Consider the following 23501-nt stretch of genomic DNA (forward strand, 5'->3'; position numbering starts at 1 on the left):
GAAACTATGAAAAAAGCTAGAGAAAGGAAGAAGGCAGCAGCATAGTGGGGCAGCTGGCCGCCACCACCACCACCGTGGCCACAGTGATCATGTCTTCACCTATATATACATCTGTCTTGACCACATCTGTGGGTACATATGTGACAACCTCACCACTAATCATAGATAAACAAAGCTAGGTGTGGGGTTATGGACTGGTAAGATACTAGAGTGGGAGAGTAAATGGCAGATGCTTTCTGCCACTGCTGGTGTCACCATCACTTGCCTTATTATAGCCTATTTTATTCATTCTAGAATATATATCATGCTTCTGTGTTATTAATATTGTTTATTATGTCATATGAGATGAATTGTGATAGATAACTAAGCCGTAGAGTTGATATTAGCATTATTTTGTCATGCCTCCTGAGAGGCTGGAATAGATTAATTGCATTTCAGTTAATTTAAATGAGGAAAATTGACTTGGCATACGAACAATTCAGGATACAAACAAGGTCACGGAATGGATTAAATTCGTAAGCCGAGGTTCCACTGTATATCCAATTGTCTTCAGTGATGGCCATGGCCACAACTAAACCAACAACTAAAAAAAGTATGTACAATTTCACTTTTATTCCTTTCAAAGATAGGTAAATGTGAAATTTATAAATGTCAATTATTAGTGTAGTTTTCATGATGAAAAGTTTTTTTTTTTATTAGAACTCATCCTAAAATTGATGCCACAAAATTCACAACAAAATTGACCTCTAGTTGTCACAATAATAAATGTTAATGCTTACACATTAGATACCATTTTTTTTTTAACGAACTAGCCATATCCCACCAAGGCAGGGTGACCTAAAAAAGAAAAAAGTTTTTTCCTTTTAAATTTGGTAATTTGTACAGAAGGGGTTACTAGCCCCTTGCTCCCAGCATTTTAGTTGCTTCTTATGACTCGCATGGCTTACGGAGGAAGAATTCTTTTTATTTCCCCATGGAGACAATTTGATTCTACTAAGGCTTAATAAGATTAATATTCTTCAGTAAGAATATAAAAATTCTAAAATGATACTTTATTAAATTTTCAGATTTTTCTTTTTTTTTAATGAAACTTTAATGTTGTTTGGTTAACCCTTTCAGGGTCAGTGCCGTACTTGTACGGCTTGAGAGCCAAGGTCAGTGCTGTACTTGTATGCATAAATTTTAGCACCTTCAAATCGAGTGGAAGAAAGCTGGTAGGCCTACATATGAAAGAATGGGTCTACTTGGTCATTGTGTGCAGTATTCTCGTTTTCTTGGTCTTATTTGATAGAATGGAAGACATATTACAGAAATCGAGGTGATTTTGATTGGTTTCACAATGAAAAGTATTTTGAAATTGAGTTCAAAGTAGCAGAAATGTTCGATTTTTGCCGATGTTCGAGTAAACAAATCATGCCACATGTCCAATACACATCAACGGTGAGTCTGATACTTTCACAAGTGCGCTGACATTATTTATACCATTTTTACAATACTGCAGTAGTTTGCATAACAGTAAATCTTCTATTTTTTGTGAGAAAAAAATTCAAAATGGAAAGCAAGAGTAATATAAGAGGGGCCTGGAGACGTGACTAATGAACAGAGAAAATGTTATTTTAGTGCCAGGAATGTCTGTCTTGTTTATTCTGGACCCTATTTTGAAATTGGCATCTTTTGAAATTTGTGTGAAATTGGCCAAATTGCCAATTTTTGACCACTTCATTGGGTAGTTGAAATCGGTAAACTGGCAGTTTCTTGTACTCATTCAATAGAACAAATGGAGGTCTAGCAAAATAGCTATGATTAGAGTTTACTGGAACATTGGAACTGGCCAATAACAGGGCTCAAAGTGGGCAAAATTGCCGATGCATAAATATCGTCGAGACCACTAAGTTCGCGAGAGCATAATTCTGTAAGTTTTCCATCAAATTTCATACTTTTGTTGTCATTACCATCAGGAAAAGATTCTCTATCATTTCATTAGAATTTTTTTTTTTTTTTTAATTTTCAACCCTGAGATTGGCAGTCTCAACCCTGAAAGGGTTAATAAAGTTAACTAAGTTTTCATTTTATTAAATTTCTATGTATACTATACAGTATCTACCAAAGTTAAAATCATTAAATCATTGTCAACAGCTGTCTGTCATGTGAAAGTTATCTATACAAATAATTTTTTTTCATTTCATATCCTCACAGATGATGGGTCTGATGTGATAATTTTAAACTTGAGACAGAATTTTTTCAAATTCATACTGATTCATCTATTATAATTTTTTTTTAATGCAGGATCACATGGTTCTACCACTTCTGTCTGCTATTATCACTCTTATTCAGACAACTCTGCAGACCATTTTCATTTTGGATGCAACCAGACGGTGTTGTTACAATCATGAGCAGCTTGAACGCAAACCAGGCAGAGAAATGGTAAGGCAAAGTTTTAATTATGACAAAATGCACGTACAGTGGTACCCCGAGTTTCACACAGCTACCAACTCGAACTATTGTGTAAGTGTATTATTGTATGTGCTTTTGTAAGTGTATTTTTGGGAGTCTGAAACGGACTAATCTAATTTACAATATTCCCTACGGGAACAAATTCATTCAGTAACGGCACTCAGACAGCCTTCTGGAACGAATTATGGCCGAATCTCTGGGCACCACCGTACTTCTGCAGTGATTGTGATACATTTGTTTTAACCCACACAAAAAAAATATTCGCAAGGTAAAGTTTTCTTGTGGCTTAGATATCATCACTACCAATTTAAAGGTTAAAATCTGTTCTACCATGTTATACTGTTATTATTTTCTTATCTATTTATCAATAATCTTCTGATTTTTTATCTGCTTGGAAATGTAGCATGAATTTATGCATTCATTTCTTTCAGGTAACTTTTCTGCTAGTGTGCAATTTGGCGATGTGGGCCATAAATACATTTGAAACTTCACGTGCTGATGCACATCCTACCCAACTCAACTTTTATGGTATCTGGGCATGGACTATCATCTCTCATGTATCTATGCCTCTTGCCATATTTTACAGATTTCATGTAACTGTTTGCCTTTGTGAAATTTGGAAGAGATCATATAAATTAAAAAGTGATTTCTAAAAAATTAAATATAATTGTAAATAGTTATAATTAAAGAATACTGGAAACATACATAATAAATACATTACTTTTATTCTTTGTATTCAAAGAAAACAAAAGTACAAAGAAATTAATGAGATAGTACATATACAGTATATTGGTGTAATATATGTCAAACAGCCACTTACATTGGTTGTGCACTGTTGAATGATAAAAAAATCTGTAATATTCAGATTATTAGTGTGTATTTTGTGCCAAAGACAGTAAATCCAGATTTCAGTCACTTACACAAGTGTTCACTCACATGACCAGGGAACTATCAAAGCTTATAATCCTAGGCCTCTTCAAGGGGGGCTCCTTGGCATGGTGAAGAGGCTCTTGGTCAGAGGAATTAGACTTGTCAGTCTCCTTCCTCAGACCGAACCTAATTACCCCCAATCCCCCCTTCCCTATCCCATCCTCCCCTTTTTCCTTTCCTCCTCCTCCTCCCCACCCCTCCCTTTTCCCCTTCCTCTTTTTGGCCTTTGGGATTTTTCCCACAGGCACGCTAGTTCCTAGGTAGGGGAAAGGGTACCGGAGCCCATCCCATTCCGTTGAGGTTCTTGGCAGTGGCGTAGTTTGCCGTGGAATCTGGATCACCTGGGGATGTCCCGATCCCCCTCCAGTATCCCAGAGAGTGGCTTTGGGTGTCTTTCGGGCGACTGGTGTATCTCTGGAAGCCACCTTTCGGATTCCGGGGTGGTGGCTGAAGGAGGTATGCTTTGTGGCGGATATCCGGCCGCCCTCTCTTTTGTCCACCAAGATAGCTCGGCAGATGTGAGGTTGCTATCCCGGATTGCTGGTTTACTGGCATGAAGGGTAGGGTATGGCATGGGTTTCATGCTGCATCTGTGCTACTTGCGGTGCTGAGGTCCTCTTGGGCGCGAAAGGGAGATTTCTGGCCCTTTCATTCCTCCTAGGAACTATCCCTCCCCAGTCCCCCCTTTTTTTAATCTTTTTTTATTTTTCTTTTCTTTTCTTTTCTTTTTTTTTTTTCTTAAAAACAAAAAGAAAGAAGTAACCTAACCATGGAGTCCCCAATCCATGACCCCGCTACCCCCGGGCCCCTTATTGTTACCGCACCCCGTTCTGACCTCGCCTCGTCTTTTGGACACTCCTAAGGCCCTGTACCTCTTGCTGGTGCTTCATTCATTCATTAGGGATTTGCCAGTACTTCCGGCCCGGGTCTTCTCCAGATGGTGACCCGGCGGTGGCCCCCGGGTTGGGGGTGTCGTAACATCATCTCTCTTGCGGTGACTCCCCATGGGGGAGTGTCGTCTCACTTCGTATCTTCATCAGCAGGCGTCCACTTGGGCTTCATCAGCAGGCATCTCTAGGGCCCAGAATCTTCGGGTATTTGTTGCCCCAACAATTGTTGGTTGTGTGGCATGGGCTCTAGGTAAGTTCAGGCTTCTACCTAGTAAACTAATACAGGCTCCATTGGATTTGTTTTTTTTTTTTAAGTGGTAGTTAAGGGAAGGTAGGGGGTGAAAGACAGGAAGAAAGGAGGGGTAGGAGAGTCAAAAGACAGGAGAGGTAGTAGCGAATCGTCGCCATCGAGGCGGCGGGTGGGCAGCCAGGACGGGGATGAGAGTTCCCAGGTCTCGGACAGCCAGGTACACCAGCCGGGCTGCGGTGTCTTCTCGGGTCGGGTCCCCAGGTGCCATTGGGAAGTGCCTCCGTCGGAGTGGCACCATCGCTGGGCAGTCGAGAAGGTAGTGCACTAGTGGCTTGGAGACCATCTGGTCACAATGGCAGCAGCGTTCCTCTCTCAAGCGTTCGATGAGTCTTCTGGTGGTAGGGTAGCCAAGTCGCAGCCAGTGGATCCCAACCTGCAACTTCCTGTCTAGCCTCCGCATGCTCGGTGGGGGCTCCCCTCGGGTAGCCCTGTCATACCAGATCCGGCTCCGCGATGTGCCCGGCCCTGGCAGCGGGCGCCTGGCTGCAGCGGCTACCCACAGGTCCACCTGCCTGCGGCTGATGGCCATTGTAGCCGCTGGCTGGGCCTCAAGAGTGGCTGACTTCGCCGCATCATTCCCAGCAAGGTTGATGTGGCTCGGAATCCAGTTGATTGTTGCCCGGCGTCCCTGCTCATTAAGTGTCTGCAGGTCCTTCCTGATGGCAGTAATTAGCCGGATGTTGTACCTGGGCTCTCTGCGCATGACGGCCTGGATTGTGGCTCTGGAGTCGACGTGAATGACTGCTGGTGCTTTTTCATCACCCGCTTCAGGTGCCGGGGTTTCGACTGACTCCTTCGATTTGTCTGACCTCCGCTCTCCTTTGACTATGCTTCCGGCCTCTCGCTCTACGGTGCAGCAATTTTAGAATCGCCAGCCCATCCCACGTCGGACCAACTCTGGTCCCACTTCTAAATGCCAACGACAATCTCCTGATGATGTCACTTCGTTATTATTATTATTATTATTATAATCAAAAAGAAGCGCTAAGCCACAAGGACTATACAGCGCTGCAGGGCAGGAAGGAAGCGAGGGCATCAGGTGGCAAAAGGGAGATGGATGAGCAACAGGTTACGGATAACAGCGGGGCAGTGGATGGTGAAAGGGTAAAGGGCAGCAAGAGACTGAACCAGAAAGGGCTGAGGGGAGTGCGAAAAGTATCATCAGAGTTTGTGGAGTAAATCAGTCGTTGTCAAGAAGTCAATGAGAGAGTCAGGATTAAAGGAGGGTCCATCAGCAAGAAGGGAAGGTAAAGAGAGAGTAGGAGAACGAAGACGACGTTGGAGGTAAATTCTGCGTGCTCGTTGATAGAGAGGGCAGTCTAACAGAATGTGGCTAATCGATACTGGAACTTGACACTGCTCACAGAGAGGAACAGGGTGCCTCTCCATGAGATACCCATGAGTAAGACGAGTGTGGCCAATGCGAAGGCGGGAGAGAGTGGTCTCCCAACCTCGGCACTGATGACAAGAAGACGGCCAGTAACCTATGCTCGGTTTAATAGAATGAAGTTTGTTACCGAGCAGAGTTGACCAACGTTGTTGCCAACGGGTGCGAAGGTGTCACTTCGTTACCTTCCCATTCTACTCAAAAAAGACCGACACGTCATGCACTCCCTCTCCACACTCGGTTTCGGACCACACAATGGACTAAATTCTTTAAGACTGACTTCTACTACCTGTCTTTCCGACCATAGTATTGGCAAGATGCTCCTATGCCATGTTGGTAGAGATATTTCCTTTCATGCTCTTAAGAGTGGTATGCACATCATCAGTCCAGAATGCTACCCAAGCTCATGATCTTTCTCTTTCACATATTGATACTATTCCTATCACTATCGAAAAACATCATTCCCTCAATTCTTGTAGTGGTACTGTCATTCTGCCCCATACCATAGTCCAACAGAATTTCCAGACATGTGGCAATGACATTCTCGAACAGCTGGAACTCCAAGATCTCCCAATTCTCAAGGTAGACACTTGTGTTCTCCCTGCCTGTGGGCGGAGACGATACCCTTGCAATGTGGCTCGTTTAACTTTTGACAGCCGTGAACTCCCATCCTCTGTTTATGTAGCAGGACATCGGTTACAAGTTCGAAAGGTGGTCCCTACACCGCAACAGTGTAGAAATTGCTGGCGATTTGGCCACCCAGCAAAATATTGCAGATCTATAGCCAAATGCCCTGTCTGTGGTGCCGATGACCATTCTAATTTGTCTTGCAGTCGACCTCCCTCTTGCCTTAATTGTCGTGAGGCTCACCCTTCGTACTCTCGCCATTGCCAGGTCTACTTAAATGGGCGGGAAACTCGTTGCCTCAAAGAAGCAGAAGGTCTCCCTTATGCTATGGCGGTTTCTCATCTCCGCCTCCAAGGGAGACTACCCCGTGTTTCTTATTCTCGTGTTTCAAAATGTCCCTCCCCCACTTCTGGGGTCCCATCTTCTGCAGCCTCCTCTATGGTTGCCAGTCCCATAGTCACTCCTGTATCTAATTCTTTTGTTGTCCTGGGCTCGGACGTCCCTACTTCAACACCTCAGTCTGTTCTCACTTCTTCGTGTTCTCCCTCACAAACCCCGGTATCGACAAGACCTCGTACGACACCTCCTCCCAATCGTCCCTCTACTTCTCAGAAATCCAAAAAATCTCCTTTAACCCCTCCTTCCCTTCATCCACCTCCACACTTTACCTTCCCGGTCTCTGTACCTGGGTCTTCCCCTGTCACTGGCTCTGTTACAAGTGTGGAGGTTCATCCTCCTCCTCGTACTGTGCCTTCCTCCCCTGTCCCCTCCAGATTCTTCCTCTTCTGTCCCCTCCCACACTTCTCCAGTTCCCTCCACCCTTTCGCCCCCCCTACCTTGGTACAGTCCATTACAGTTCCGATCTTTACTCAAACTCCTCCTCCTTCCATCTCCAATATTGTCTCCCATACGACGTCTCTGAACTCCGAAACACTTGAAGCAATCTCTGAATATATTGCAGAGACCAAACCATCAATGGACACTGATCCACCCTCTGTTCCTTCTCATTCCTCTTCTCCATCTGCGCAACTCCTTTCTTCACAGCGCACCGTTCCTTCGCTGCTTGAACGTTTTCCGCTGCCACCGCATGTGGACTTTTCTAACCCCTCTAGTCTGTAAGTACCCTTACCTGCAGATTTCTAGTATTTTTATCGTTGCCAATCATGGCCTATTTACAGTGGAATATACGCGGCCTCAGGGGTAATCGGGGTGAGCTTCAGACGTTGCTCTCCCAATTTTCCCCTGTTGGTGTTTGCTTACAAGAACCAAAATTACACTCTGCTGTTATCTATCCCATCTCAGGCTATAATTTATTGTATTCTTCGGATCCTTTTCCTGATGGGACCTTTATGAAAGTGCCTTTCTTCTACGCACTGATATTCCGTACCATCAGCTATTTGTTCGTACTTCGCTGCATTACACAGCAGCCCGTATCCACCTGCATAGGTGGTATACACTCTGTTCTTTGTATCTCTCTCCTTCTCGAGCATTATCTATTTCGGATATTGCCTTTCTTGTTTCGTCATTACCACCACCACTTCTGTTACTTGGTGATTTTAATGCCCATCATTTCCTCTGGGGGAGGGGGGGGTCTCACTGTGATTCCCGTGGCATTCAGTTAGAGGCTTTTCTTGCTTCCCACCCCCTCCATGTTTTAAATACAGGTACTCACACCCATTTTGATCCTCGTACTCATACTCTCTCTTGCATCGATCTCTGTCTGCTCTTCCTCCGCTGCACTAGACTTCACCTGGTCTGTTCTCCCGGATTTACATGACAGCGATCATTTTTAATTCGTTCTTACTTCCCCTTCATATTCACCACCTCTTCATAACCCATGCTGGCAATTTGATCAGGCAAATTGGGACCTTTATTCACAACTAACTGTTTTTAGTGAGGTTCCTTCTTCGTCCTCCATTGATGAGCTTTTACACCTCTTCTCGTCCTCAGATTTAACCGCAGCTTCTCATTCTATACCCCAAACCTCGGGCAGGCATTCTCAGAAATGCGTGCCTTGGTGGTCTCCAGCTTGTGCTCGTGCAGTACGTTTGAAATGCGCTGCGTAGGGCAGGTACCGGTATAATAGAACCACTGAGAGACTTCTTGATTTTAAGCAGAAGTGTGCGATCGCTCGCTGTGTCATCCATGACACTAAACACACTTGCTGGCGAGATTGTCTCCACCATCACCTCTGCTTCCTCTGAGTGCAGTCTGGAAAAAAGTACGGAAACTGAGTAGTAAATATTCTCCTGACCCAGCTCCTGTTCTGCAGGTTGCCGGTGTTGATATAGCAAACCCTCTAGATATTGCCATTGAAATTGGCAATCATCTGGTCTGTGTTTCTCTGAGGCTCCATCTCTGCCCCTAGTTTCTTTCCTCAAAGTCTGCCAGAGAATTAGCACCCTTGGACTTTTCTTCTCTCAGAGAAGAACAGTATAATGTGCCTTTTACACTTCAGGAACTGGAGGCAACACTCTCAGCTTGCCGATCGATAGCTGGGCCCGACGACATTCATATTCGTATGTTACAACATTTACATCAGTCAGCCCTTGCAGTCCTCTTACGCCTTTTCGATCTTATTTGGTCACAAGGAGTTCTTCCACAGCTGTGGAAATCTGCCATTTTTCTCCCTTTCCGCAAACCGGGTACTACGGGACATGAAGCCTCCCACTATCGTCCCATCGCTCTTACCAGTGCAGTTTGCAAAGTGATGGAACGTCTGGTAAATAGACGTTTAATGTGGTATTTAAAGATACACAACACTCTCTCCACTCGTCAATATGGCTTTCGTAAGGGCCATTCTGCCATAGACCCCCATACTACGTTTGGATACGTATGTTCGTAATGCCTTTGCGAATAACCATTCAGTTATTGCCATATTTTTTGACCTTGAAGGCATATGACACAACTTGGAGGTATAATATTTTGGCCCAAGCCCACTCCTTTGGCCTCCAAGGCAATCTACCATCCTTCCTTAACCCTTTGAGGGTCGACAGGTCCTCTCAGAGACTCATTCTCAGGGTCGGCCAAATTTCAAAAAAAAAAACAAAAAAAAAAAATATTTTTTCTTATGAAAATTTTTTTTTTTTTTTTTTTTAATATTATAGACTAAACAAAAATTTTTTTACCATCAATACTTACCGAGATATGGAGGCGTGAAGTTGATGAAAAAGGGGGACAATGTGGCAACATCGCCGACTGCCGTCTCCCGGTATTCTTTTATTTACTTTATGTACTAATTTCTATTATTTTTTAATTTTTCTTTTTCCAAGTAACTTTTATGGCCTGTGAGACCGATATAAGCACTATTTTGTAAGTTTTTTCTTTCTCAATACCACACAATAAGAGCATAAACACTGTTGTCATTGTTTTGTTTATAAAAAATATTTACACAAACGATATGAAATGTTGTTTATTACTATTTTTCTATATTTTATATACACATATAGTCACAGGGAATGTTTCTAGAAGTTCTGCAGCCTGTGGAAGTCTTTGAAACATGGTGTCATGCACAGTGGTGTTTTACACTCCTCACACATAAAACGAGTGCTTCTGCGTTGTTGTGGGCATTTTTTTGTATGTGCACAGACGTAACACCTCTTCTGAGCATTTTTCTTGAAAGCAGTAGCAGGCAGTTTTACCAGGAAGTGATCACCATGGTTCAGATGAGAAGGTAGTTGTTGATAATTTGGTGGGGGGTCTATTGCAGGTGTTCTTCCTTGGTACTTGAATACTATTTGTCTGATGACAGACAAACAGAATTCGCCGTATTGTGGTTTGTTTCTGGTCCTCATCTTATACATATTATAAGCATTGAGCATGGAAATATCCAGAAGATGGAAAAAGAGTTTTATGTACTACTTATAACTCTTGCAAACACAATCAGCAAACCCAATCTGCATGTCACATTTGTCCACTGAACGCATATTGAAGGTGTAATCAATCACAGCTGCAGGTTTTAGAATGGGTTCATTGCTCTCTCTATGCTGCCTGCCAGTGTCTGCCATTTCATTAGGGTGAACTGATGACAAGTGTGACATCTCGTTTGTCATGCCACCGAAATGCCATGATGTCATTGGCAGCAAACGCCTGCACCTCACCTCTACGAGTGCCAGCATCAAACCTGGGCATATGTTTCTGATTTACATGCACTGTGCCACACACATCTGTCATGTTCACTCGCAAAAAATCACTGAGTGAGGGGCTTGTGTACCAGTTATCAGTATATAACATATGCACCTTACCAAGGTATGGTTCTATCATTGTTCTAACCACATCACCAGAGATGCCCAATAACTTCCTGGTATTTTGCAATGTATAACTTCCAGTGTACACAATAATATCCAATACCAGACCACTGTAACAATCACAAAGCACAAACAACTTTATACCAAAGCGTTTCCTCTTGCTTGGTATATACTGCTTGAAAGAGAGAGTTCCTTTGAACAGAATCAAAGACTCGTCAATCACAAGCTTCCTGAAGGGATAAAAATAAATATTGAATTTCTCTTTCAGATACACAAACACATGCCTAATCTTATATAACCTGTCATTTCTGTCAGGCCTGGTTTTGTCTGAGAAGTGAAGCATACATAACAGTAGCACAAATCGATTCACTGGCATTATATCACTGAAACCTGGGGTTGCAATCAGGCGGTCTGTTGACCAGTATGATTTCACTTTGTGCTTATACACATGTGGCATCAGCATTATTGTGGCGAAGAAAAGATACATCTCAGCCACAGTTGCCTCCTCCTACTGGTGTACACGTGATTTTGGTGAAAGTATTGTTTGCCATGGTGTACTCATAGTATGTGTTGCTTTCCATGATAATACTTTCGATTAGGGGTTTGTCAAAGAATAACTCGAAACATTCCAGTTCAGTGGCATTGTTCCCAAGTGTACAAGATGGCCGTATTCCACTTTGGCTGTCATCAAACTGGTGGGCATTTGGAACAAAATTGACAGCTTCCTGCCAATCCCAGGCGCGGTCTGCTGGTGGGTACTGGACAATGACAGGTGGTTGTGGTTGTGGTGGGTGGGTGGGGGATGGTGGCCTTTGTTGTAGATCAGCTGAGGCAGCAGCGTGGGTGGCAGCATGGCCCACTGCTGGTGCCTCACGGCTGTCACCACCACTACCACCACCATGCACGTTTTCCATCCCAATTGCAACACTATCATCGTCATTTTCACTGTCTGTTCCTGTTGTACAGCCATGGGATGTACTCCGAGATGTACTCCTTCCCCTTGGAATAGCATATGGCACACTACCAGAGCGCATATATCGTCGTATATACTGACACTTCACTGGGGAATATTGCACTTCACTATCACTACTGGAACTGTTTTCAAGAGCTTGTAGTTCATAATCACTATCACTATCATCACAAATGCTCACATCTGAGTCTGGGATTTGGGAAAATAGGAGTTTCCTCTTTGATTCTGGTACAACTGAATGTGAACAAGACGGCCCAGCACCAGAGGTGGAAGGCTGAGGGTCGTCTGGGTTTTCCTCACTATTACCGATATTATGGTCATTAGTTTCGGTCAAAACCTTGAAACTCATCTTCACTGGCACTTCCATCTGTATTAGAACTGTCACTGGGGAACAAAAGTGTCCCAATTCGCCGAGGAGTGAGGAACTTCTTACCGCGAGGCATGGTGGACATTGTGTACTAAGATGGCATTCCCACAATGCACCACTGGGTCCCAGATTTTTTTTTCTACCGCGCACACCAACCACACAGACCCATTCTCTCACATCTAGGCCTACCAGCCTTTTCCCGCGAGATTTGACGGCGCTAGAATTTATGCGTACTAGTACGTCAAAAAAACCTGCCCGTAAGCCGTACTAGTACGTCCGAAACCCTCAAAGGGTTAAGAACTTTTTAACTGACAGACATTTCCGTGTTCGAGTCAATAATGTGCTCTTCCCGGACTTTGTCCAAGCTGAAGGTGTCCCTTAGGGATGTGTTCTGAGCACAACACTTTTTCTCCTTGCTATAAATGATTTGGCCTCTGTTCTTACATCCAATATTTGGCCATCACTCTATGTAGAAGACTTCGCTATTGTTTGTGCAGGCGCTGACTGTCACCTCATTACAGTTTCTCTCCAACATGTGGTCGACGTGATGCCCATTGCCTTCGCTACTATGTGTGCTCTCATGATCTCCGCAATCCTTCCATTTATAGAATGGTCACTGATATTAGTAGACATTCTTTATTTGTTCGCCGCCCCTGTTTGCTCCGTCCCTTCTCTCTTCGCCTACATTCGCTCTTGCCTTTATATGTTCATGTAGCATCTCACTTTTCCCTAACCCCCTGGTAAGTTCCAGCTGTTCAGGTCTGTTCTTTCTCACTCCCTTGCTCGAAAGCCCAACTGCCTACGGTGGCTTCCCGCTCTCTTTTTCTTGACCACTTCCACTCTCATTCTCATGCCATTGCCATGTACACAGATGGCATTTACTATCTTCGGCTAGCATTTTTACTGCTGAATTGTATGCCATTCTTGCAGCACTTATTCGTATCGCATCTATGCCTACATCATCATTTGTAGTTGTCTCAGACTCCCGTAGTGCTCTACAAGCTATACGGAAATTTGATACACCTCACCCCCTAGTTCTCCGTATCCAACTTTGGCTACGCCATATCTCTACCAAGCTTAAAGATATTGTTTTTTGTTGGGTCCCTGGTCATATTGACGTACAGGGCAATGAACAGGCAGACACTGCTGCGCGGTCAGCAGTACATGACCTACCAATTTCATATAGAGGTGTTCCATTTCCGAACTATTTTGCTGTAATAGCTACCCACCTTCACACTCGTTGGCAACAATGTTGGTCTGCTCTTTTCAATAACAAACTCTGTTCTGTTAAACCAAGTATAGGTTACTGGCCATCTTGTCATCAGTGTCAAGGTTAGGAGACTACTCTCTCCCACCTTCGCATTGGCCATACTCGTTTTACTCATGGATATCTCATGGAGAGGCGCCCTGCTCTTCTGTGAGAATTGTCAGGTTCCATTATCGGTCAGCCACATTCTGTTAGACTGCCCACTTTATCAGCGAGCACGCAGAATTTACCTCCAATGTCGTCTTCGCTCCGCTGCTCTCTTTACCTTCCCTTCTCGCTGATGGACCCACCTTTCATCCGGACTCTCTCATTGACTTTTTGACAACTGACTTACTCCACAAACTCTGATGATACCTTCAGCCCTTTCTACCTCAATCTCTTGCTACCCTCTACCCCCGCACTATCCCCTGCCCCGCTGTTTTCTGTAACCTATTAATCATCCCTTCCCCCCTTCTGCCACCCGATACCCTCGCTTCCTTCCCTACCCTGCAGCACTGTATAGCCCTTGTGGTTTAGTGCTTCTTTTTGATTATAATAATAATAATAATATAATCCTAGGCACTTTGCAATGTATCTGCAGCTTGAGTTTCTATCACTTTCACTGACTGCAGTATTTCCAGTCCATTTTGAGCTTTGAAATAAATTGTATGGGTTTACCACATTGTGATAATTTGAAATTTGATTGCACACAGCAAAATTAAACAAAAAAAATATACCAAGAAACTTATTTGAAGTCATCGCAGAAGTGAACAACTTGCAGAAAGTTTAGTTTAGGGTGTTGCTCAGTATATTCAAAATGGGTCAAAACAAATCCCATCGCTGCTGTCAGTGTGGTGGCTCTGGAAAGCAACACACCTGACCATTAAAGCTGATGTGATTAGCTTTAAATAAAACAAAAATAGACCACTTCCTTGACTACCAATGAAAGTAGTAACTTTATTAAATTTATGGGAAGCACTAAACCTGTAGGGGTTGCAATGCCTTACAGTGATGAAAATAAATCTATCCACTATTAATGATCTCTTCAAGGATGGCCACACTATATGACCCTCATGGGTTTAGCACTTAATTTTGATTATAATAGTAATTATAATTTGTCAGTGAACAAGTATGTTTGTGGTTGTTATACTATCTTGTATATTTATTTTTTGTAAAGTTAATGTAACTAGTATGCATATTATAAACATTACTTTGAATGTATTGGGATATGTACTTCTTATATTCATTTCTGTTCAGGCTCTGTAAATTCATTGTAGATAAATGTCATTTAATATTATTTTGAGTCACTATTTTCTGACTGTTGAATGGTTATATTTTTGTTAGGTAGAATGTAACTACAAGTAATAAAGAGTTTGAGACAAATCTATAATTATTTCTACCTTTAATTCATATAAAATATTGATAAGGGTAACAAGAAGTTTAACTTTATTTATTTATTTATTTAGTAATTTGAGCATACATACAGAAGTACAAAAAAATACAGGTAAGAGCAGCATGCCAAAGCCACTTATATGCATAGCATTACGGGCTGGCTTAAAATTATTTTAATCAAGGGGGAAGCACTAAACCCACAGGATAATACAGTGCCTGTGGGGGAATGTAGAAGGTATTCAGGCTTAATTCAGTTACCTAGATCAATAGGTAATTCAATTACCTAGATCTAGAGCCTCTCACCAGCATCAAGGAACCTTTCTTGAGGGGACAAGAAGTTTAACCCCTTTCACTGTCTCCCATGTAGATCTATGTTACTGGAGCCAGTAGATATATGCCTAAATTCCCGTGACCAAATTTGGCAGGAAAGTCTGGTAGGCCTCGCCATGAGAGAATGGGTCTGTGCATACAGTGTATAAAAAATCAGGGCTATTTCAGTGCATTGTGGGAATGCCATCTTATTATCCCATTGTCCACCATACTGGCACCTGTGCATTGGACCTATTCAAGATTTTTTTTTTTTTTTTTTAACCCCGAAGGGTTAGCCACCCACGATAACCAAAGTAAGTCAGTGCAACATTGAGGGACTGCCTGTCTATTTCCATTTGGGTCCTCAATCTTGTCCCCCAGGATGCAACCCACACCAGTCAACTAACACCCAGGTACCTACTTGCTAGATGAACAGGACAACAGGCGTAAGGAAACACATCCAATGTTTCCATCCCCGTCGGGAATCTAGCCCGGACTCTCAGTATGTGAAGCGAGAGTTCGGCCAGCCAGATCACGGGGCCTTATGAAGTACAGCCTCTCCTCACTTAACAACGGAGTTCCATTTCTAAGACCATGTTGGTAAATGCATTCATCAAAGTGAGGAGTATACTATAATGGTAGTGGTTTTGTGTCAACCATCTTTCATGTTTTAATATCACCTTTGCACCATTTATAACATTTCTGGTATATTTTTAAATGGTTTATACAGCAGTGTACGGTATATTGTGAACATAAAGAGTAAGGTGATGCGGATGAAAAATTTAGGTAATGAAAGATTGGAGGGAGGAAGTAGGGAAGAAATGAATGTATTCAGATACAGTGGACCCTTGGTTATCGGCAGTAATCCGTTCCAGAAGGTCGGCCTAAAACTGAAATGGCTGAAAACCGAAATATTTCCTATAAGAATTAATGTACAGTGGACTCTCAGGTAACACCTTTAATCCATTCCAGAGAGCTAGCCTTTAACTGATTTAGCCTTTAGCCAAATTAATTTTCCCCATAAGAAATAATGGAAATCCAATTAATCCATTCCAGACACCCAAAAGTATTAAACAAAATAATTTTTTTTACATGAAATATACATTTCCCTACACAGAAAACAATGATACGTGCACAATAAACAATACTGAAATGACACTTGCCTTTATTGTGGACTCGATGAGTGATGCGATGGGACAATGTTTTTCTTGAACGCTGGGACATGCAGGGAGTGTAGCAGACATGCAGGGAGTGTAGCAGGCATGCAGGGAGTGTAGCAGGCATGCAGGGAGTGTAGCAGGCATGCAGGGAGTGTAGCAGGCATGCAGGGAGTGTAGCAGGCATGCAGGGAGTGTAGCAGACATGCAGGGAGTGTAGCAGGCATGCAGGGAGTGTAGCAGACATGCAGGGAGTGTAGCTACAAGTTTTTTCTTGAATTTTATTGTTTCTTTCCTTCTTTATCATAGGGCTGGCACTAGAAACTTTCTTTAATAATAATAATAAAGTTTATTTGTTTGTAAAGGTTATTATGTGTAATTACAATTTTGATTTGCTAAGTACAGAGATAGCCACTATCATTCCGAGGCATTTCGGGCAAACTAATCCTAATACATAGTAACTAATTAAAACTAGATAAGATAATAGTACATAGTAATTATACTTAAAACTAAACATGGAATAGTGATTAGCTGTTTTACAATCTTATTTGAACTTAATAATTCTTATGTAAATTAATACAAAATCTAACTTACAAGTAATGGTGCATGTTTTTTTTTTTTTTTTATCACACTGGCCGATTCCCACCAAGGCAGGGTGGCCCGAAAAAGAAAAACTTTCACCATCATTCACTCCATCACTGTCTTGCCAGAAGGGTGCTTTACACTACAGTTTTTAAACTGGAACATTAACACCCCTCCTTCAGAGTGCAGGCACTGTACTTCCCATCTCCAGGACTCAAGTCCAGCCTGCCGGTTTCCCTGAACCCCTTCATAAATGTTACTTTGCTCACACTCCAACAGCACGTCAAGTATTAACCCTTTCAGGGTCCGTCCCGTAGATCTACGGCTTTACGTTCAGGGTCCAAACCGTAGATCTACGCCATGAGCTCAGCTCACTCTGATAAACTGTGAGTGGTACATTTGGGCCTAGATATGAGAGAATACATCTATGTGGTATGTGTGCACCACATAAAACAGATCCTGCAGCACGCTGTGTATAATGAGAGAAAAAAAATGAAATCATGATTTTTCGATTAAAACAGCAACTTTGCAGTGTTTTTTCGTATGTTTTTTATAGTTGTATTTGCGATTTCTTGGTCTCATTTGATAGAATGGAAGACATATTACAGAAATAGAGATGATGTTGATTGGTTTTAGCACTGGAAATGGCTCGAAACTGAGCTCAAAGTAGCAGAAATGTTAAATTTTTGCCGATATTCAAGAGTAAACAAACGACCTCACACGTCTAATACACGTCAGCTGGTGGGTCTAATATACATTCACAAATATGGTGATGATATTTATACAATTATTACAGTATTGCATAACAGTAAATCTTCTATTTTTTGGTGTGAATAAAAATTCATTATGTGAATAAAAAATCAAAATGGAATTTATTTGTAAAGCCTCAAAACATAACTAATGAACAGAGGAAATGTTAGTTTAGTGCCAGGAATGCCTACATTGTTCATTCTGGACCCTATTTTGAAATTGGAATATTTTGAACTTTGTGTTAAATTGGCCAAATTAACAATTTCCGATCACTTTATTTTGTAGTTGAAACAGTTGACTTGGCGATTTCTTGTGTTCAATCGATAGAATAGAAGTAATACTAGTGAAATAGCTAAGAATTTGGTTGATTGGAATAATGTAATTGGCCTAAAATGGGAGTCAAAGTCGGCAAAATCGCCGATTCGTAAATATCGCTGACACATCAAAATTCGCGAGAGCATAATTTCGTCAATTTTCCACCAAATTTCGTACTTTTTGTTTTATTACCTTCACAAAAAGATTCTCTACGATTTCATAAGAAAAAATAACAAATTTTTTTTTTTTAAATTCTTGGACACTGGTGCGTGACTCCAGATTTGGGCCTTGGACCCTGAAAGGGTTAAAAACCATTTGTCTCCATTCACTCCTATCAAACACGCTCACGCATGCCTGCTGGAAGTCCAAGCCCCTCGCACACAATACCTCCTTTACCCCCTCCCTCCAACCTTTCCTAGGCTGACCCCTACCCCGCCTTCCTTCCACTACAGACTGATACACTCTTGAAGTCACTCTTTCACTCCATTCTCTCTACATGTCCGAACCACCTCAACAACCCTTCCTCAGCCCTCTGGACAACGTTTTGGTAATCCCGCACCTCCTCCTAACTTCCAAACTACGAATTCTCTGCATTATATTCACACCACACATTGCCCTCAGACATGACATCTCCACTGCCTCCAGCCTTCTCCTCGCTGCAACATTCATCACCCATGCTTCACACCCATATAAGAGCGTTGGTAAAACTATACTCTCATACATTCCCCTCTTTGCCTCCAAGGACAAAGTTCTTTGTCTCCACAGACTCCTAAGTGCACCACTCACCCTTTTCCCCTCATCAATTCTATGATTCACCTCATCTTTCATAGACCCATCCGCTGACACATCAACTCCCAAATATCTGAATACACTCACCTCCTCCATACTCTCTCCCTCCAATCTGATATCCAATCTTTCATCACCTAATCTTTTTGTTATCCTCATAACCTTACTCTTTCCTGTATTCACTTTCAATTTTCTTCTTTTGCACACCCTACCAAATTCATCCACCAATCTCTGCAACTTCTCTTCAGAATCTCCCAAGAGCACAGTGTCATCAGCAAAGAGCAACTGTGACAACTCCCACTTTATGTGTGATTCTTTATCTTTTAACTCCACGCCTCTTGCCAAGACCCTCGCATTTACTTCTCTTACAACCCCATCTATACATGTATTAAACAACCACGGTGACATCACACATCCTTGTCTAAGGCCTACTTTTACTGGGAAATAATTTCCCTCTTTCCTACATACTCTAACTTGAGCCTCACTATCCTCATAAAAACTCTTCACTGCTTTCAGTAACCTACCTCCTACACCATACACCTGCAACATCTGCCACATTGCCCCCCTATCCACCCTGTCATACGCCTTTTCCAAATCCATAAATGCCACAAAGACCTCTTTAGCCTTATCTAAATACTGTTCACTTATATGTTTCACTGTAAACACCTGGTCCACACATCCCCTACCTTTCCTAAAGCCTCCTTGTTCATCTGCTATCCTATTCTCCATCTTACTCTTAATTCTTTCAATAATAACTCTACCATACACTTTACCAGGTATACTCAACAGACTTATCCCCCTATAATTTTTGCACTCTCTTTTGTCCCCTTTGCCTTTATACAAAGGAACTATGCATGCTCTCTGCCAATCCCTATGTACCTTACCCTCTTCCATGCATTTATTAAATAATTGCACCAACCACTCCAAAACTACATCCCCACCTGCTTTTAACATTTCTATCTTTATCCCATCAATCCCAGCTGCCTTACCCCCTTTCATTTTACCTACTGCCTCACGAACTTCCCCCACACTCACAACTGGCTCTTCCTCACTCCTACAAGATGTTATTCCTCCTTGCCCTATACACGAAATCACAGCTTCCCTATCTTCATCAACATTTAACAATTCCTCAAAATATTCCCTCCATCTTCCCAATACCTCTAACTCTCCATTTAATAACTCTCCTCTCCTATTTTTAACTGACAAATCCATTTGTTCTCTAGGCTTCCTTAACTTGTTAATCTCACTCCAAAACTTTTTCTTATTTTCAACAAAATATGTTGATAACATTTCACCCACTCTCTCATTTGCTCTCTTTTTACATTGCTTCACCACTCTCTTAACCTCTCTCTTTTTCTCCATATACTCTTCCCTCCTTGCATCACTTCTACTTTGTAAAAACTTCTCATATGCTATCTTTTTCTCCCTTACTACTCTCTTTACATCATCATTCCACCAATCGCTCCTCTTCCCTCCCGCACCCACTTTCCTGTAACCACAAACTTCTGCTGAACACTCTAACACTACATTTTTAAACCTACCCCATACCTCTTCAATCCCATTTCCTATGCTCTCATTAGCCCATCTATCCTCCAATAGCTGTTTATATCTTACCCTAACTGCCTCCTCTTTTAGTTTATAAACCTTCACCTCTCTCTTCCCTGATGCTTCTATTCTCCTTATATCCCATCTACCTTTTACTCTCAGTGTAGCTACAACTAGAAAGTGATCTGATATATCTGTGGCCCCTCTATAAACATGTACATCCTGAAGTCTACTCAACAGTCTTTTATCTACCAATACATAATCCAACAAACTACTGTCATTTCGCCCTACATCATATCTTGTATACTTATTTATCCTCTTTTTCTTAAAATATGTATTACCTATAACTAAACCCCTTTCTATACAAAGTTCAATCAAAGGGCTCCCATTATCATTTACACCTGGCACCCCAAACTTACCTACCACACCCTCTCTAAAAGTTTCTCCTACTTTAGCATTCAGATCCCCTACCACAATGACTCTCTCACTTGGTTCAAAAGAGCCTATACATTCACTTAACATCTCCCAAAATCTCTCTCTCTCCTCTACATTCCTCTCTTCTCCAGGTGCATACACGCTTATTATGACCCACTTTTCGCATCCAACCTTTACTTTAATCCACATAATTCTTGAATTTACACATTCATATTCTCTTTTCTCCTTCCATAACTGATCCTTCAACATTACTGCTACCCCTTTCTTTGCTCTAACTCTCTCAGATACTCCAGATTTAATCCCATTTATTTCCCCCCACTGAAACTCCCCTACCCCCTTCAGCTTTGTTTCGCTTAGGGCCAGGACATCCAACTTCTTTTCATTCATAACATCAGCAATCATCTGTTTCTTGTCATCCGCACTACATCCACGCACATTCAAGCATCCCAGTTTTATGAAGTTTTTCTTCTTCTCTTTTTTTAGTAAATGTCTACAGGAGAAGGGGTTACTAGCCCATTGCTCCCGGCACTTTAGTCGCCTCATACGACACACATGGCTTACGGAGGAAAGATTCTTTTCCACTTCCCCAATGGTGCAGGTGGTAATATTTAATGGAATGGCAGAATTAAAAGCCAGGAAGTTTGGTTGATTTGGTTAATATTGTGAGATAAGATGATTTTTTAGCACAGTCCTAAATTTATAAGCTGTCTGGGGATCCTTGACCTGTTCCGGTAGCGTGTTCCAGATCTTCGGGCCTTTTATGTGCATAGCGTTCTTGCATAGTGAGAGTCTGACTCGAGGGAAGTTGAAAAGTGCCTTATGCCTTGTATTGTGACTGCATTCTGTTGTAACTGTCGAGGAGTAGTTTTAGGGGAGGGTTTACAGTGGAGTTTAAAGTTCTGTATATGTAGTAGGCACAATAATAAGAGTGTATGTCTAGTATATTTAGCAAGTTGAGTCTTTTAAAAAGTGGTGGGGTGTACTGTTGAGCACAGGAGCCGGTTATCACCCGCACAGCAGCTTTTTGTTGGATTATTAAGGGTCTAAGGTGGTTGGCAGTGGTTGAGCCCCAGGCACAAATACCATAGGTGAGGTAAGGATATATTAGAGAGTGGTACAGGGTAAGGAGAGCCGTTTGTGGTACATAGTATCGTATCTTGGAAAGGATTCCTACTGATTTGGAAATTTTCTTGGCTATGTGATGGGTATGGGACTGAAATTTAAGATTACAGTCAAGGAGAAGACCTAGAAATTTGCCCTCAGTGTGTCTTGATATATAGGGAACCATTTAACAGTATATTGAGTTGAATATTTGAGGCTCTGTTGCCAAACAGCATGAAGTATGTTTTATCTATGTTGAGAGTGAGTTTGTTGGTCATCATCCAAGCATATATCTTTAGCAGTTCACTGTTTACAGTGTTTCCAAGCACAGCTGGGTCTGAATAGGAGTAGACATATGTAGTGTCATCTGCAAATAGAACAGGTTTAAGGAGTTGGGCTGCACTGGGAAGATCATTGATGTTGATGAGAAAGAGGAGTGGGCCTAGGACACTACAATGGGGTACTCCTACAGCTACAGGTTGGATAACGGAGTTGACTTCATTTGCATGTACATACTGGTGTCTGTCGTTAAGATAGGATTTTAGGTAGTCAAGAGAATGTCCTCTTATGCCTTAATGATTCAGTTTGAGGTGCAAGAGATTGTGGTCAACTGTGTCAAACGCTTTTCTTAGGTTGATAAAGAGCCCCAGAGGATATTCATTTTTATCGAGAGCTGTGTATATCAGGTCAAGCATTTGTATAACAGCATCATTCGTGCTTTTTTTGGTCTAAACCCAAACTGGCATGGGTTAAGTATGTTGTTGGATGTAAGGTAGGAGAAAAGTCGATTGTGTATTATTTTTTCAAATATCTTGGAGAGTAAGGGCAAGTTTGATATGGGTCTGTAATTGTTCAATCAGTTGGATCTCCACCTTTGTGGACTGGGGTGACCCTTGCTGTCTTGAGCATAGATGGGAAGGTTGAGGATGCTATAGATTTGTTAAACATTGTTGCAATAATGGGCGACACTTCCAGTGCAGCTTTTTTATATATGAATGGCAGCAAGTTATCTAGATCGCCTGATTTGTTCTTTAACCCCTTGACTGTCGCAACCCCCAATTCTGAAGTGTCTCCTGGTGTCGCAAAATTAAAAAAAAAAAAAAAAAAAATTCTAATGAAATGTTAGAGAATCTTTTCCTGAATGTAATGACACCAAAAACACGAAATTTCGTGGAAAACTGACGGAATTACGCTCTCGCGAAGTTAGCGGCCTCGGCAATATTTACAAATCGGCGATTTCGCCCACTTTGAGCCCTATTTTCGGCTAATTCCATTGTTCCAGTCGACCAAACTCACAACTATTTTTTTAGAAATCCATTTTTTCTATCGACTGAGTACAAGAAACTGCCCATTTACCGATTTCAACTACCCAATAATGTGGTCAGAAATTTGCAATTTGGCCAATTTCACGAAAATTAAAAAATATGACAATTTCAAAGTAAGGTCCAGAATGAACAATGCAGACATTCCTGGCTCTAAAATAACATTTTCTTTGTTCATCAGTCATGTCTCCAGGCCCCTCTGATATTACTCTTGCTTTCTATTTTGAATTTTTATTAAACAAAAAATAGAAGATTTACTGTTATGCAGACTACTGCAATATTGTAATAATTGTATAAATAACATCAACCCATTCATGACTGTATATTAGAATGGCTAATTGGACATTTATTGGACAATGACATCATTTGTTTACTTTTG

The 23501-nt window shown here is 41.9% G+C and overlaps 1 protein-coding gene and 1 long non-coding RNA gene across 4 annotated transcripts in view; one reads left to right on the forward strand and one right to left on the reverse strand.

The window, feature by feature from the left end:
* LOC128695152 (serine-rich adhesin for platelets) overlaps positions 1-14811 on the forward strand; it is a 201203-nt gene extending 186392 nt beyond the window's left edge. The window contains exons 17-18 of the mRNA XM_070091355.1: positions 2287-2424; positions 2886-14811. Of these exons, the coding sequence (XP_069947456.1) occupies positions 2287-2424; positions 2886-3107 (360 nt within the window). The 3' untranslated portion in view covers positions 3108-14811. The remainder of the gene's footprint in view (positions 1-2286; positions 2425-2885) is intronic.
* LOC138853610 (uncharacterized) overlaps positions 1-23501 on the reverse strand; it is a 124422-nt gene that overhangs the window by 79221 nt on the left and 21700 nt on the right. The gene's annotated exons all lie outside the window — the stretch shown is intronic.

Source organism: Cherax quadricarinatus, chromosome 35, assembly GCF_038502225.1.
Source record: "Cherax quadricarinatus isolate ZL_2023a chromosome 35, ASM3850222v1, whole genome shotgun sequence".
Taxonomy (NCBI): Eukaryota; Metazoa; Arthropoda; class Malacostraca; order Decapoda; family Parastacidae; genus Cherax; species Cherax quadricarinatus.